Source organism: Solanum stenotomum, chromosome 11 (genome assembly GCF_019186545.1).
Source record: "Solanum stenotomum isolate F172 chromosome 11, ASM1918654v1, whole genome shotgun sequence".
Taxonomy (NCBI): domain Eukaryota; kingdom Viridiplantae; phylum Streptophyta; class Magnoliopsida; order Solanales; family Solanaceae; genus Solanum; species Solanum stenotomum.
In genome coordinates this window covers 50614765-50632890 of record NC_064292.1, presented here as the reverse complement: position 1 = coordinate 50632890, position 18126 = coordinate 50614765, and the positions used below count along the sequence as shown (strand labels likewise).

The following is an 18126-nucleotide window of genomic DNA, read 5'->3' as shown; positions in this document are numbered from 1 at the left end:
TTTATAGTTTGAGAAATTCTTTAAGGAACAAAACAATTCTTTTTAAAACATGATTGTTTGTATATAATACCAACTGTACATTTTAGATGTATTCTTGAGCTTGTCTGACCTTTGAAAAACTCAACAACTACTACATTATGGCATCCATGAATAGGTTGACACTCTTTTTACATAATTTTTACTAGTTGCTCTAGAAATAGAAAAAAAAAAGTAACAAAAATAGAAAAAAAGATTAACAATTCGAGTGGTGTGAATTGTGAACTATTCTATTTCCTTGGGAATCACTTGTGCTATAATTAAATTTATGTGAAGTAGTTTGAATTGAAACAGAGTTTATGAGACGAGAGGGAGTTGCTCGGATGGTAAGCACCCCTCACTTCCAACCCGAAGGTTGCGAGTTCGAGTCACCAAGAGAGCAAAAAGGGGTGGGAGCTCCTAGGGAGGGTAAAAAAAAAAACAAAGAAACAGAGTTTATGAAAAGAAACGAATATCTTTTAACCTTGTGATCTTAATTAAATACAGCGCCTTACACATCCTTTCTACTTAGTTAAAAGGTAAAACAAATCCCACTTGCAGATTGAATTAGCTTATTTATTTCATTAGCTACTTAGTTAAAAGGTAAAAAAACATCCTTGTGGAGATTGAATTAGCTTGTTTATTTCATTAGCTACTTATTTCATTAGCTACTTAGTTAAAAGGTAAAAAAACATCCTTGTGGAGATTGAATTAGCTTGTTTATTTCATTAGCTACTTAGTTAAAAGGTAAAACAAATCCCACTTGGAGATTGAATTAGCTTGTTTATTTCATTAGCTACTTAGTTAAAAGGTAAAACAAATCCCACTTGGAGATTGAATTAGCTTGTTTATTTCATTAGTTGGTTGCCAGTATCTTTATGCATGGCCCTTATGTTATATGTCAACTCATTATGATAGCTTTCTTAATTTGTAAATACATGTTTGATTTTCATCTTACTTGTATTTTGAAATTTAGTGACTTTGTTTACATAAACTTTTACTTGGTGCCAAAGTAAGTAAAGAGCTGGGTAATTTTTAGATTTTTTTTTAATTCAAAAAATGAATGATCATTGGTTTTCTGGGGAAGCTCACTGATCACCTTCCACCACCCGTCACTAGCAAACAAAACCCCAGCCCACTACTCCGACGAAAACAAAACCCAACCAGTGAGCTCTAAGCTCCGTCAAACAATAATGAATCTTTCACACGACTCAACCAGTGAGTTCTAAGCTCCGTTGAACAACAATAAAACTTTCACCACGCACCGACGCAAACCCCCAACGTATAAGCAAGCTATTTAGCTTTGAAATCAGTCACTAGCAAAACCCCAGCCCACTACTCCATCTCCGAAATCTGTCACTAACAAAACCCCATCCCACTACTTCCAAATCATGAACCATACTCACATCGTTGTGACGATAACTCCGGCAAACCAAGCTATTTAGCTCCGACGAACACTGAACTCCGATATCGCATAAACTCTATGGACCTATTAAGACATCCAAAGTACGCATGTCCACAATATTATCAGGTCACATAATTATCAAAGTAATACTATAACTAGAGTTCAGGTGTCATTCGGTGACACAAAAAACTTTTAGAAAGACCACTGACATGTGTATCGACATGTATTTGAACAGTTTCGTATCCATTACAAAGCGTCTCAATAAAATTAGTGGCCCAAAAACAATTATAATAAGAGGTCCTTAAATATATAAACATATACACAAAAACAGTAATTAATTTTGAATTTCCTTTTTTTGGTTCTTGTATACTATTTATGTTTAGTGCATACTCTTAAAAGGCATTAAGTGTATAAATTTATATAATACTATTATTGTTTATAAGAGTAAGGATTAGTTCTATTTAATAAGAGGTTAGACATTTGTTTGTAGTACATCATATTGGATGTTGATGGAAAAACTTTATTTATTAATATGAAGATTTGAGATGTTTAATTAAAAATCCTATAATATTCTTGATAAAAAGTATATAGTTGTATTGTTCTTTTTTTTTGTTTAATTTTTTTATAATGTTCAACATTGTTTCAAGTGAAACTAAAATCATAATATATATACTTGGTAATCCTCAATATGCTAGTTGTATTCTTGTATCTGATAGCAGAGGTTTCAAGATAATACACTGTGAGTGAGTTTGCTAGTTTATGAATCTCTATAGGCACAATACATAAACGTGTCATTTAGCTTGACCTCAGTTTTGGGTTGCATTGTAGAGACAAAATTCTGCAGTAATCTTTCATGATTAGATGCCTTGCAACATGTTATAAGTGTTTGCTTATAATGATTTGACATGATAGATTTAGAAAGAAAATGGTCCGCTCTAATTTTTGTTCAAACAAAAACTGCATGAATCATTTATTGATGAGATATGAGTGTAAGGTAGTTAAGGAGTTAGTTATTTCACTAAGATGCTCAAGGGTAGTATAGACCTTTTGTATTGTTTGTTACAACTAATTCCTTTCAAGTTAGTTAGTTAGTTTGATTAGAAGTTAGATTCTATAAATAGTACTTTTCAGCATTGTAAAAGTTAAGTCTTTGAACTCAAACAATGAGAGTTTCTCTTATTCTATCTTAGCTCCTTGTTAATGGAGGTTTTGTATTAATTTTGTTTCAGTTCATTTTAGTTCATAGTATCAGAGCCACACACAGTGATTACTGTGATAGGCAATTTCGATTGAGGATTATAGAATCGAGTTACAGATTCACAGATCCATCAATCCATCAGTTCATCAGGCGGTCTATAGGTTTTACACAAAGTATTGGGTGAAATCTGTAGATAATTGGTGAGTGATTAGCTTCCGCAAACAATTGTTGTTCAACAGTGAATCAGGATGACGAATGGAAGAACAGATGCAGACTCGATTCCAGGCAACAATGGAGAAAACACAGGTGTATCAATGTAATGACCCTCCAGGTCATTTTTAAATTAAAGAATTCATTTCATCGTTTAGAGCGTTCCTGTAGCGACCCCAAGTCATTTATGACTTGCTGGCACTGACTGTTCGGTCGCCTGGTCGTTCGTTTGGGTTTTAGGCCCGTTTCCCTGTTTTGGAGATTTTATAACTTGAAAAGTTGACTTTGGTCAACCTTTTTGGAAGACGTGCTCAGATGAAAATTCTGACAGCTAGGTTAGCTTCGGAAGATCGATTTTGGTCTAGAACGACCCTTTGTTCACTTCCCGAGACTTTAGATAGCAATTGTGGAATCTGGCTCAAATGATACTGGGTGTGGGACCCACTTTTCGTCGAAGCGAGCTCCAAATGGAAATTCCGCCTTCACCATTGAGTCCGAAATATCATTTCCAATCAGATTCCATATAAGGTTTGTATTTTTCCGACTCCGAACGAGTCCGAAACATCGAAATTTAAGTTTGGAGGGTTGTAAAATTTTGACGCGGCGGTGACGTGGCAGAGCCACGTGACGACACGTGGCAGAGGTGGAAATTTCCAGATTTTTAAGAACGAATTTCGTCCAAATTTTTGTTCAACTTCAAATTGAGATTGCTCCTTCATTTTTAATCCAAATTAAGTGATTCAAAAGGCAAACTTCAAGAGAATTTCGAGGGGAATCTAGCGGTGATCTCGAAAACGCGAGGGGAGGCTTCGTTGAGGTAAGAAATCAATTTTTAGCCACTGCCAGTGTGATTTTCGGATGTTTTGTTGTTGAATTTTTGAAATGTGAGATCTTGATCATCGTAAGTCCGTTTTGAGTCATTCTTGTGGCTAACTTGTAGAGTTTTTCGCAAGGATCGTCGTGGTATAATCTGTTTGGGTTGAAAGGGTCTCGTTTTTCCGGAAATTGATGATGAAAGGGCTGTCCTTTTTAATTATTGTGGCTGATTTGCGGTGTTGTGGGCATCTGTTTGTGCTAAAATTTTGGGATATTAGTTTAGTAAGGTAGTTGGGACGTTTCCACGGATTCGATTTTGAGATTCTAAGTGTGGGCCCCACAATCCCGTTTTAGACCCGATTTTGGGTCCGTCTCCGAAAAATATAATTTTAGTGTCAATATATTCGTAATGACGAGGTGATTAACCTTTTGTTAGTGGGGAAGCATTTGGAGACCGTTCGGAGAGGAAAAGATCCGGTACCGTGAGTTGGAGCACGCGTGATCGGCTTTCAGGTAGGCTATGGTTTTCTCTCGTGAGATTGAGCATGTTTAGGCAATTGTTTATTGATTTGCTTGAGTATGGAGGGGTTCGGGTGTCGAGCATGCTAAATTTCTATAATTCCTGCCTTAGACCTTATTTCGGGAAAGTGTTGGATTATGACAGCATGTCTCTTGATATTATTGAATAGCCATATCTGGTGGTGTATATGATAATATTGATTTGAAGTATGTTTGGCCTTAGTCTAGGCTTAGACTAGTGTTGCCATAGACTTGCGAGATTTCGGATGTCGTTGGGCAGTAGAACTTTTTCCGACGTCGTTTCGGACGGTTAGCTCCTTGTAGACTGATATAGCAGACTTGAGTCTGATAGTCGGTAACTCAGCTTATGACCTTGTATCCATAATGCCCTGCTTTTATATCGGCTACAAATACCCGGTTAAAGTCCGTGGTCTAGCTTACTCATTATTGGATACTTCCTCGGCGATTTGGGGTATATGAGGGTCGGACTAAAAGGATTATTTATGGTAATCGGTTTGGTGATATTTCCCGCGACGGATGGTTGGATATTGATTCTTAGCTACAGTACCCGGTTAGAGTCCGTGGTCCAGCTTACTTATTCCAGGTTTAGCTACAGTACCCGGTTCGAGTCCGTGGTCCAGCTTACCTGTGATCTGGTTTCAGCTACAGTACCCGGTTAGAGTCCGTGGTCCAGCTCATTTATGTCCAGGCTTAGCTACAGTACCCGGTTCGAGTCCGTGGTCCAGCTTACCTGTGATCTGGTTTCAGCTACAGTACCCGGTTAGAGTCCGTGGTCCAGCTCATTTATGTCCAGGCTTAGCTACAGTACCCGGTTCGAGTCCGTGGTCCAGCTTACCTGTGATCTGGTTTCAGCTACAGTACCCGGTTAGAGTCCGTGGTCCAGCTCATTTATGTCCAGGCTTAGCTACAGTACCCGGTTCGAGTCCGTGGTCCAGCTTACCTGTGATCTGGTTTCAGCTACAGTACCCGGTTAGAGTCCGTGGTCCAGCTCATTTATGTCCAGGCTTAGCTACAGTACCCGGTTCGAGTCCGTGGTCCAGCTTACCTGTGATCTGGTTTCAGCTACAGTACCCGGTTAGAGTCCGTGGTCCAGCTCATTTATGTCCAGGCTTAGCTACAGTACCCGGTTCGAGTCCGTGGTCCAGCTTACCTGTGATCTGGTTTCAGCTACAGTACCCGGTTAGAGTCCGTGGTCCAGCTCATTTATGTCCAGGCTTAGCTACAGTACCCGGTTCGAGTCCGTGGTCCAGCTTACCTGTGATCTGGTTTCAGCTACAGTACCCGGTTAGAGTCCGTGGTCCAGCTCATTTATGTCCAGGCTTAGCTACAGTACCCGGTTCGAGTCCGTGGTCCAGCTTACCTGTGATCTGGTTTTAGCTACAGCACCCGGTTAGAGTCCGTGGTCCAGCTCACTTATGTCCAGGCTTAGCTACAGTACCCGGTTCGAGTCCGTGGTCCAGCTTACCTGTGATCTGATTTCAGCTACAGCACCCGGTTCGAGTCCGTGGTCCAGCCCACCCGTGCCCGACCTTTGGCTACAGCACCCGGTTCGAGTCCGTGGTCCAGCCCATATAGGTTGACTCATTAGCTATAGTACCCGGTTCGAGTCCGTGGTCCAGCTTGCACGTGGTGTATTCCCAATTCCTCACTAAAGCTTCAGTTTAGTCTTGATTACTCTCATCTGTAGGTTGAGGTTTTGGAGGTTGGAGAGATTCCGGTTAAAGTCCGGGACGTAATGAGATCTTGGAATATGATTGGGAATGGTTCAGTTACAAGTCCGGAAATTGGTAATATTGTGATAGACCTTCTAGCTCCATTATTTTACTTCAACTGTCAGTCCATCTGCCGGGCTTATGGGGGTCCGTGCAGGTGGTTTCTTTTATTGTGCACGAGCGTACCCGTCGGGTTTATGGGAGCCCGGCGGAGTTAGTTAGATTGCTTGTCTTTGTTGCCTGTACGCTCGTGTACATACCCCCCATTTACTACTCTTTGCACTTGATGTGACCCTTTATTTGCATTTCAGTTTACTTTTGCTTATCTTGCTCAGTCGGCCGATGATGCCTACTGGGTACCTGTTGTTTTGGTACTCATGCTACGCTCTGCATCTATTTTGTGATGCAGGTCCGAGCACTAGTAGCCAGCGTTGATCGAGCTTGGAGTAGACTTATCTGGAGACGGGGGTGAGCACACGGCGTTCTGTACTATTTCGGTCTCCATCTGTATATATAGACTTGTCTTCTTCCCTTCGAGACAGTCCAGTCTCTGTTGTCCAGTTTTGGGACTTGTACTCATTTTGTAGTAGCTCTGTACTAGTGACTTCCAGGTTCTGGGAGGGATCTTTATTTGTATATAAGTTTTTGGTTTGCGTCCGCCTGTTTATATTGTTATTTGCCTACTCTTGTTTGATTTCTACCCTCAGACCCATTACTTGTTGTTCCGGGTTACGGGTTGGCTTACCTACTGGTGGGTTATAGTAGGTGCCATCATGACTTGATAAATCGGGTCGTGACAATCAATGTCGATCCCTAATTCTGTAATTGGCCAAGGTATTGACTACAATCATCCTCTTTTTCTTAGTCCTACAGATTTAAGTGGAGTAAATCTTATTTCGTTTCAATTACTTGGAATTGAGAACTACTCTCTATGGAATAGATCGATTACACTAGCATTGTTAGGACGCAATAAACTGGGGTTAATTTATGGAACCTATAGTAAAAAGATGTTTAGTGAAGAATTGTGGGGACAATGGGAGAGAGTGAATGTTGTAGTACTGTCCTGGTTGATGAACTCAGTGTCGAGGAGTTTACTGAGTGGAATTGCTTTTGCTACAAATGCTTCTCATGTTTGGAGTGATTTAAAGGAAATATTTGACAGAGTAGATGGTTCGAGTAGTCTTCATAAAGACATTGTATCACTACAACAGGGGACTGCTTCTGTTTCTGTGTATTACACCAGACTCAAGACCTTGTGGGATGAGTTTGAGGCTGTAGTTCCTTCTCCTGGATGTAATTGTGCTAAGTCGAAAGAGTTTGTAAACCACTTGAGCAGACAAAAATTGTATCAATTTTTAATGGGGCTTAATGAATCATATCATCAGGTTAGAAGTCAAATTTTAATGATGAATCCCTTACCAACTGTCAATCATGCTTACGCTATGGTAGTAGGGGATGAGAGTCAAAAAGCTGTGATTTCACACATTAGCAATATGGGGCTGAGTTCTGAGAGTATGGATCCTATGGCCATGTACTCTAAATCATCTACTGTTGGTTCTACTTCAGAAGTGAATCAAAGGTTTAAAAGGAACTCTCTTCTCATTTGTGATTTCTGTAAATGCAAGGGTCATAGTAAAGAATTTGCTACAAAATTGTAGGGTATCCTCCTGATTTCAAGTCCAAAAGGAAGGTTCAAGGTGGTGTTCCTTCAGGCTCCAACAATCCTGGTTCAGGTCAGGCTTATTTTTCTTATGGCTTGAATACTAATGTGCATGAAGCAGGATGGGATCTGAAGTCTGCTACTGCACAAAGTGAGCATGGAAGAGTGGATGGTAATAGCATTTTTAAAGCAACAAGTCAAGCAGAAATGGATGTGAAACAATTACCGAAGGGTTGTACATTCACAAAGGAACAATATGACCATATTCTTAGAGGTCTCACACAAAACCAAGGCCCTGCAACATCTGAGAGCAATACTACTTTTGCTGCTCACACTGCAGGTAAATCCTTGTTTGTTTCTAAGAATAATGAAGTGTGGATTGTAGACTCTGGTGCAACAAACCATATAGTTTCTCAGATGGACTTGTTTATAAAAGGTTTTGTGTCAAAATTATCGATTCCTAAAATTCTACATCTGCCTAATGGGGGTACTACTCAGGTTACTCATGTTGGTTCTTGTGCCTTAACAGACAGGAGTGTTATCTCAAATGTATTTTACTTACCTGAATGCAAGTGTAACTTGATGTCTGTAAGTAAGTTGACAAAGAAACTTGATTGTTCAGTTACATTCTTCCCTAACTTATGTGTTCTTCAGGAGCTTTACAATGGAAAGGTGAGAGTGGTTGGTAAAGAAGCAGGGTGTATGTATACACAAAGTTCTGGAGGTGATGAAAAGATTACTGCATTAACAGTAGCTCAAGTCCCCTCTGATATGGAATTGTGGCATCAAAGGCTTGGACATGTGTCATCTATAGTACTAGCTAAGATGTTTGATTTGAATATCAATAGTATGTGTAAGGTCTCCAAATGTTTAGTATGTCCCTATGCAAAACAGACTAGACTTATTTTTCCATCTAGTAGTATCAAGAGTTGTAACAACTTTGATTTGATTCATGTTGATCTTTGGGGTCCATACAATACAACTACTTTTGATGGCAATAAGTACTTCCTTACCATTGTTGATGATTTTTCCAGAATGACTTGGCTCTTCTTACTTAAACACAAGTTTGATGTATATGTGGCATTAAAGGTTTTTCTGCAGTATGTTAAGAATCAATTTGCTAAACAAGTCAAGGTGATAAGATCTGACAATGGTACTGAGTTTGTAAACTCAGTTTATACTATAATGTTTCAGGAGCTGGGTATTATTCATCAAAGGTCTTGTCCTTATACCCCTCAGCAAAATGGGGTAGCTGAGAGGAAACATAGACACTTAGTAGAAGTGACAAGGGCATTGAGGTTTTAGGGTAAGATTCCATTGAAGTATTGGGGGCATTGTGTTCTAGCTGCAGCATACCTCATTAATAGAGTTCCTAGTAGTGTTCTGAATTATCAAAGTCCCTATGAAAGATTATATGGAAGTAAACCTAGATTGACACACTTGAGAACTATTGGATGTATGTGTCTTTCCAAAAATCTAGTTGAACATGACAAAATGATGCCAAAATCTAAGTCTGCAGTTCATATGGGGTATTCAGAGACACAAAAAGGTTATGTTTTATTTGATCTTACTGCTAAGACATTCTTTGTTAGCAGAGATGTTATATTTAGAGAAGATTTATTCCCTTTCTCACAGATCAAGATGCCCGAAAAACATTAATTGTTTCAAAATACACTGTCAGATTCAGTTGTTCTATTTGATACCTCAATTACTCAATTCTTTCAAACACCTAGTTTATCAATGATGAACTATCCTGTCTTGAAGGTTCATCTGTGCTACTAGATGTTGAGATTGTTTCTTCAGATGTTTCTGATTCAGTTGAGGAACTAGTTCCAGCAGTCACAGAAACTGTTATACCAGCTAATCCCAGAAGATCTATCGGAACTAAAAATACTCATACATGGCTCAAAGATTTTGTTTCCTCAAAATTACATTCCAAAGTGCAATATCATGTGTGCAATTATATCAGTTATGGTCATCTTTCTCCTACTTATCAATCATACATTGCTGCTACATCTTCAGTTAGAGAACCTACCACCTATTAAGAGGCTGTGATAGACACTAGGTGGGTAGATGCTATGAAAACTGAGATCCCAGCCCTTGAAGATAATAAGACTTGGGAGATAACTGAGCTAACACCAGAAAAGAAACCTATTAGTTGTAGTTGGGTTTACAAGATTAAATACAAGTCCACATGAGAGATAGAAAGGTTTAAAGCAAGGCTAGTTGCTAAGGGATATAGTCAACTGGAAGGTATCGACTATCAAGAAACTTTTTCCCCTGTTGTGAAGATGGTGATTGTGAGGACAGTGGTGTCTTTAGCTGCTTCAAGACACTGGCACATTCATCAAATGGATATGTTCAATGCCTTCTTGCAGGGTGATCTTGATGATGAGATTTATATGCAGTTCCCTGAAAGCTTTGTTAGTCAAGGGGATAAAGTATGCAGACTAACAAAGTCATTAAATGGGCACAAACAGGCTCCAAGGTAGTGGAACCATAAGCTGACTGAAGCTCTTACTACTCTTAACTTCAAACAAAGTCACTATGATCATTTCCTATTTGTCAATAAGTCAGAAGCAGGCATTGTTGTGGTATTAGTATATGTGGATGATGTGATGATTACAGGCAGCGGCTTGAAGTTAATAGAGAAGAAAAAACTGGAATTGCAGCAGGCTTTTAAAATGAAGGACTTAGGTGAATTGAAATATTTTCTGGGCATTGAGTTCACTAGGTCAGCAGAAGGGATATTGATGCATCAAAGAAAGTATGTTTTGGAACTTATAGCTGAGGTTGGGATGTCAGTAGCTAAGCCTGCAGGTACTCCTATTGATGTTAATGTTAAACTAACCTCAAAACTATATGATAAACATGAGAAAAGTCATGGAGCTTCTGAAGATCCTCTAGTAGATCAGACAATGTATCAAAGATTAATTGGAAAACTGTTGTATCTGAACATGACAAGACCAGACTTGTCTTTCAGCACACAGAACCTAAGTCAGTTCCTATAACAGCCAAAGAAATCTCACATGGATGCAGCCTTAAGAGTAGTGAGAAATCTAAAAAAACAGCTTGGGCAGGGGTTATTGTTTCCTAGCTCTTCTAATGAAGTAGTTACTGCATTTTGTGATGCAAATTGGGCATCTTGTCCACTTACCAGAAGATCAGTAACAGGCTATGTGGTTAAGGTAGGGAACTCTTTGGTGTCATGGAAGGCAAAGAAGCAAACTATAGTTTCCAAGAGCTCAGCTGAAGCTGAATATAGGAGCCTTGCCTCCACTGTGTCAGAGTTAATTTGGTTACTTGGATTACTTAGAGAAATAAAAGTTGAAGTGCAGCTACCAGTTCAAGTGTATAGTGATAGTAAAGCTGTCATACAGATTGCTGCAAATCCGGTATATCATGAGAGGACAAAGCATATTGAAATCGATTGTCATTTTATAAGGGAAAGATTACAACAAGGTTTGATCAAAGTTAATTACCTTCCTACACAAGAGCAGCCTGCAGATGTATTGACAAAAGGGCTATCAAAGTATCAACACGAATATCTCTTATCCAAGTTAGGTGTCTTGAATATTTTTTGCCCCACCTAACTTGAAGGGGAGTGATGAGATATGAGTGTAAGGTAGTTAAGGAGTTAGTTATTTCACTAAGATGCTCAAGGGTAGTGTAGACCTTTTGTATTGTTTGTTACAACTAATTCCTTTCAAGTTAGTTAGTTTGATTAGAAGTTTAGATTCTATAAATAGTACTTTTCAGCATTGTAAAAGTTAGTCTTTGAACTCAAACAATGAGAGTTTCTCTTCTTCTATCTTAGCTCCTTGTTAATGGAGGTTTTGTATTAATTTTGTTTCAGTTCATTTTAGTTCATTTATAAAAAAAAAAACAGAAATAATTGGACCATCTTTGCAAATTGAATAGGATGGAGAAGTTGAAATAATATTGAAAACTTTCACAAAGGCAAAAAGATAGAGATGTTAGTTCACGAAATGACAATTCCTCCTAATCTCTCCATTTCGACCTGTCAGGACATCCAAAGTACCCATATGAATCATTGCTGCTGCAAACTTCCTTGACCAAACTGAACCAAATCTAGCATTGTAGTTCACCAATTTAGCTGTTGTCGGGTTTGCCAACAATGCTTGATCAGAAATCATAAGTCCCTTTTGACTCTTTAAAGCCAAGTAATATCTGTTATCCAACCTGTTTGGTGTCAGGGCATCAAGGTTCGCAGGATTAGCAGCTCCCGTCCCATTTGTAATTGCTTCTGGTGGACAAATGGACTTCAAGAAGTCCGCATATTCAGGATCAATTGGAAGATTTTGTTGATTGTTTTGAGGATACAAACGGCTAGCAAAAACACCGCAATGTGCAATGCCAATAGAATGCGCGCCAGAGAGGGTCACCATTTCATCAACAGACATACCTTTGCTTGCAAAATTCTTGATGAGTTCCGTGGCATTGACAAAAGGAGAAGGAAGATTAGTCAATGTTTCAGAGTCAATAGAAACACGACCATCACGACGTCCAGCTTGGACATCATAGTATATTCTCCCAACTTTGTAAGAACTGTCCCGAGCAGCAAAGGCAACGATGTCTGCACACGAGACAGTTCCAGGGCATGCAGCCTCAAGTGCAGCTTTTGCAGCATCAATCACCTCAAAACCTCGTAAACTGTTCTTGTTGGGAATACCTTCCTTCTCGGTATTTGGTCCATCCAATAACACAGATGCATCACACCCCTAATTAAAGTACAGGACATGTGAAACCGTTATAAGAATAAAATGCAATCATCAAATTAAGAAAATAAATAAAAGCATGAAATTCATACGTACCCTGACAAAGCAATCGTGAAAATGTAACCTAATAAGTCCAGCAGCAATGCCTGGATTACGAGACACGGCTCTGTTTACAACATTTTGAACAATGTGTTCGGCATAGGGACAAGTATGCCTATAGTAACCTACTTTGATCGATGGCCAATATGGTGCTCGATAGGCAATAATAGATGACGAAAATGATAAAATCAATCAAGCAAAAAGTGCAAGAGCTGAAAGATTGATGCCTTTGGAATCCATTCTTAATTTTGAGACTCAAAAGACACTATGGTTTTTTCTTAGTAATTGATGGATATAACTTTAAGAACATATTGAAGTATTTATAGTTTGAGAAATTCTTGAAGGAACAAAAACATGATTGTTTGTATATTACCAAGTCTATAGTTGATGTATTCTTGAGCTTGTCTGACCTTTGAAGAACTCAACAACTACTACATTATGGCATCCATGAATAGGTTGACACTCTTTTTCCTTAATTTTTACTATTTTCTCTAGAAATAGAAAAAAAAAAGTAACAAAAATAGTGAAAAATATTAACAATTTGAGTGGTGTGAAGTGTGAACTATTATATTTCCTTGGGAATCACTTGTGCTATAATTAAACTTATGTGACATAGTTTGAATTAATACAAAGTTACGTTAAAGAAAAGAAATGAATATGTTTTAACTTTGTGATCTTAAATAGGTTATAGTATATGTGTGCCTATAAAAGTTTTGGAATTTATCGTCTTATACATCCTTTAATATTTGTGCATGAATTATGAAAGCTTCTCATTAAGACTCCTCTTCCTACTTTGTTAAAAGATAAAACAAATCCCACTTGTAGATTGAATTAGCTTGTTTATTTCATTACTTGGTTGCCAATATCTTTGTGCATGGCCCATATGTTATATGTCAACTCATTATGATAGATTTCTTAATTTGTAAATACATGTTTGACTTTCCTCTTTCATCTTGTTAGTACGTGTATATTGAAATTTAGTGACTCCTATTGTATAACAAGTAGTTGCGAAATCAGAAATTTCGTTAAGAATATTCAAGATTTATAATGTATGAAAAATAATTGTTAACATATATACTTCATACAATTTTCTATATTCATAGTATAAAAGATGTATGACTGGCTACCCTAAGTTATATGTGGCTACGCTACTAATAACAAGACAAGTAGTGCAAATAAGTAGAAGTAATCTTTGATTCTTCCCTTATTTTAGTCTACAATCGAGACTTTAGTTCCGGTGATTTGCTTTGCTAGCTGTCTGGTGGAACATTTGAAATGTGAGAAGTCAATACTCCCAAATAAAAAGGGAATTTAACGCTACACTGCACATGCAATGACATAAGACGCTATATAGGCAAGGCTCATGAGGAACCCCAGAATTTGTATGCAAAATGAGCTTACATTAGTGCCAATCAACTGAGCCACCAGGTTTGAGAATAAAAGTGGTCGGTAAATCACTAATCAAAGAACGAGAGACCATCATATTTAATAATATATATTTCTGTGATAATAAATAATCATTAAAAATAAAATAAAACTTTAAACTTAAACCATTTTTTAAATATAAAAAGAAATTATTCTTTTGTGATAAGAGTTCCCAAAATGGTGAAAGTGAAAATCACTGTCAACAATCATGACAGTGTCCAAGAATTTTAAACCACAAAAGCTAAATTTAAAAAAAAATAAAAATAAAAATAAAAATTGTGCACGTCCTTTGTTTGTTAAAAGGAAAAGGGCCAAGAGAAATAGAATATTTTTTACTCACGAGTCACGTAGTCCTAAAAATATCTTTATCCTTAACGGAATGATTTAAATTTGCCTCTCTATTATAGGAAATAGAACAAAAATGACTTTCATTTGGATTTTCTCTCATATATGCCTAATTTTCTCGCTTTTTAAAAAAATAAAATGTGCTAAAAGTGTGAATTTGAACCCAAAAAAATTCAAGGTCTCATTCCTAAGAGTGGAAATTCTGAATCCGCCACTGTCTGTATAATTAAACTATACAAAGTAGAGCATATACAAACTTTATCCGTATTTCCAACTATTTTCAAATTGTAATCTTTTTGATGATCCAAAACATGCACAAATTAAAATACAAGATACATGATTTGATAGCAAAACTTACTATCAACATTACAAGAAAACCAAACACAGAAAATTAGCAAGACAATTATTTCAGCACTCATTAAGATCACATTCTGGCTTTAGTATAAATCACAAGCATATGGTATAAATTTTCAGCCCATTAATTAAGCTATATCATCATCATGCTGGAGCAACAGTTTCTGCGGGCTTTTCTTCCGCGGGCTTTGGTTCGGGCTCAGCTGGTGTTTCTGTGGGCTTTTCTTCTACGGGCTTTGTTTCGGGTTCAGCTGGTGTTGGTGCTGGTGCTGGTGCTTCCCAAAACGAAGTCTTCTTTCCAGTCTTTGAAACAGTCTGGAAAACAGCTTCTGGTTCCACATTTCCTTTTACGGTCACTTTTTGCTCCTTTATATCGATGTCAAATGATTCAACACCTACAATATATTCATACAGAAGTTTTGAGTCAAATTGGTATTCTTTATGTTTCAATTTATGCAACACTCACAGATTAATGTATTACTATATGAATTTAACTGAACTCAATAATAATATTATTTAAATCTTGTATTTGTATTAAGATAGAAATTCAAGAACTCCAAAGGACTAGAATCTAAAATCGATAAATTAAACCTCTAAATTCCTATTTAGTCTGTTTTAAAAAGAACAATTTAATTGCAATATTCACATTCTACCCTTTATGACATGATTTTATAGACATGAATATATATATCATGACATGTTACAGATGTCAACAAACTTCGTGTCAAGCTAAACAAGTTTACATAAAATGAAACGGATAAAAAAACAGTGCAATTATATACTAAAATGTACCTTCCATTTTCCCCAAAACTCTGTTGACAGCTCCAACACAGCCTTGGCATGACATACCAACCTTGAGAACAACTGTCTGCTTATATCATTTAGAAAAAAAAAAGTTGATCAACTAATTCTGAAGTTTAATTTCTATGCACAGATAATGTTATTTCGCGTAAATTTATATATGATACTCTAACTTCCTTTTTTATGCGAGACAGAAGATGTAACTATCTAAGCTCTTTCAATTTATCCCGTCTTTAGATAAGTGTTTGCAGTTAAGATGACTACTTTGTAACTATTTGTATATACTAAGAAGTTGATAAATGGAATCGATAACCTAAAATTATGATAAATTACATGTTATTATAACATGTTAAAACACATTAAAGTATATAATTAAACAATGGGATGGTAACACTTTTAGTCCCTCAATTGTTAGTAATTTTGATTTTATCTTTGTGATATATATTTGTAACACACATTTTATCTTTTATTTAATTTAAAATGAGTTGTTTTAATCCTTTTATGTGGGAATTAAGTATATAATATTTGTGCTATTTTTGCTGATATAAAGTAACAACACAATCTTATTATCATACATGAGTAATTAAGTAGTGAAATGGTGAAATAATTATGAATATTCACTAGTAAAGGAATTAAAAGTGCACATTTCAGCTAATTAAAGATTAAATATACTTAATAATATCTCACAATGATCAAAATTAAAATTTTGTAATAACTAAGGGGTCAAAGTTACAATTAGCACTTAAACAATGGTTATTATATAGTGAGCTAAAACCCTTAATCAAATTAGGTGAATATGACAATGTAAGGTCAAGAGCTTTCAAAATATTTATCAACCCCCCCCCCCCCCTATATTTAATAAATACTAACAATATAAGTTGAATTCTCACACACAATTAATAGTTATTATCACATAATCAACGTCATCTTTGTTCTTGATTTTAATCTTCTTTAACAAAAAAAAAACTAAAATAATAATTGTTAATTAAATGATCATATGAGAAATCAACTCGATAGTCTTTAACTAATCAAAGATTGTTTTCATACAATTCAATATGCCAACAAGGAAAAAGCATTCACCAAGAACCTAGAATTGATCAATTTTGAGCTCAAAAAAGAGAAGATTAAATTTCTTTATATTAATTCAGATCATCTTAAATTAATTAATTATTTGAAATCAAGAACCAAAATTTCCACTTAAAGTGGGGGGGGGGGGGGGGGGNGGGGGGACCCTAATTCTGATTTGGATTACTTAGCCAAAATTCATCAACCCCTTTAGAAAATCCAAAGATTATTGTTGACTTAGAAATAATTTATATCAGTAGGAAAAAAAACATGGAAAATTGTGAACATATCTAGAAAAATAATAATATTGAAGGGTTAAAGAAAGAGGTACCTGAGACATGATGAAATGTAGGGGGAAAAAATGTGAAAGCTTTTGCTTTTCTGAGAAGAAATTATGTAAAATGTGGACTTTTGAGATGATGGGAGAATTAGCTGTCTATGACTCCCTATTTATAGAACAAGAATAAAAGAAAAGGACAAAAGGATACTATTCTTTGTGTTGTAATTTATTGGGATAAGGGTCTGAAAAATATCCCAATTTTGGTCTAATTTGTTATTCGATACTAAACTTTCATGAGGATTTATTACCTCTGAACTATTTAATAGTGTATTTATGTATTTGTAAATTATTCCATTAATAATAAAAGAAATTAAAGTTAAATTATTACCTTGTATTTATTGCTGATGAAAGTGTCAAAGTATATTATGGAATTAGTCAAATGTGATTCTGACACCATGAGTATTAAAAAATATGTATATTAAAAATTCTTTTATCCTTGATAATTCTTAGTGTGTTTATTTCCTTTTAACCTTGATAATTGTTTCTTATAATATGACATAACTTGTGTTTAAAATCTTAGACTTAAAAGTGTTATGCACATAGAATACAAAATAAAAAATTACATCATTCAGTTTCGTGTTTAATTAAATTAGGATATATAAAGTAAAATAAAATTCAAAATATATCTTCAAAATAAAGTAAAACAAAATGATTGAAGTATATCTTCAAAATCTATTTTTCATAAACCTGTGAACCAATCACAATCGAACTTTCAATATATTAGGGTTAGTATATAGTTTAGGGGGTCGGATTTAGGGGGATTTTAGGAGGGATTGGACCGGCTCACTATCATTCCTAGTGGGCCGGTTCTTAAGAGATCGGGTTAGGTTATTTGAAGACTTTTTAATTTCTTTAAATTTACATCAAAATATTTATTTACACATTAAAATGATATAGTAGATGAAATTCTCTTACCTTATTACTTTTCTTAATAAGGTAAGACACTTCCTACCTTATAGGTGGAGTGTTAATTGATTGACATGTGTAGAAATAAACGATAATTTAGATAAATATATATTCTTATTCTTAAAAATATTCAATGTACCTCTATTTTTTATGATATTTGTATTAAAGTGCTTTTTTAAAATGGATAATAAATAAGAGAATATATTGTTTCAAGAATCTATGGAGTAATAATGTTGAAAATGTTCTACACAAAAAAAAAAGTATATGAAAATGTGTAGATGTGATTGGCACTTAATGAGTAGTAGCTATTGGTTAGCTTGTGGGTTGAACAAACTTTTTATTTGAGTACCAAAAATATTATTATGTTCTTACGTAACGTAAAAGCATGCTTCTTCTTTTTTCTTTTCAACTAGCTTTTTCGACATAATGAGAGAACAATCAGTATTCCGTTCGATATTTTTTGGTAATCAATATTTTAAAATAGTTATTGAATATT

At 35.9% G+C, this 18126-nt stretch overlaps 1 protein-coding gene, 1 long non-coding RNA gene and 1 pseudogene across 2 annotated transcripts; 1 reads left to right on the top strand and 2 right to left on the bottom strand.

Annotated features, from left to right (window-relative positions):
• The first annotated feature begins 3587 nt into the window (after nt 1-3587).
• LOC125845509 (uncharacterized) lies at nt 3588-6387 on the top strand. Its single transcript, XR_007444291.1, has 3 exons — nt 3588-3645; nt 4081-4157; nt 6306-6387. It is a non-coding gene; the product is annotated as an uncharacterized LOC125845509 (long non-coding RNA).
• A 5146-nt stretch (nt 6388-11533) lies between these two features.
• Nucleotides 11534-12634, bottom strand: LOC125844985 (peroxidase 5-like; annotated as a pseudogene).
• Nucleotides 12635-14412: 1778 nt separating this feature from the next.
• On the bottom strand, nt 14413-16814 carry LOC125844380 (copper transport protein ATX1-like). The gene is made up of 3 exons (XM_049523685.1): nt 16716-16814; nt 15311-15386; nt 14413-14913 (listed from the first exon to the last, which is right to left on the bottom strand). Exons 1-3 carry the CDS (start codon nt 16722-16724, stop codon nt 14663-14665), a joined length of 336 nt encoding a protein of 111 aa, XP_049379642.1. The 5' UTR covers nt 16725-16814; the 3' UTR covers nt 14413-14662.
• Nucleotides 16815-18126: the final 1312 nt, after the last annotated feature.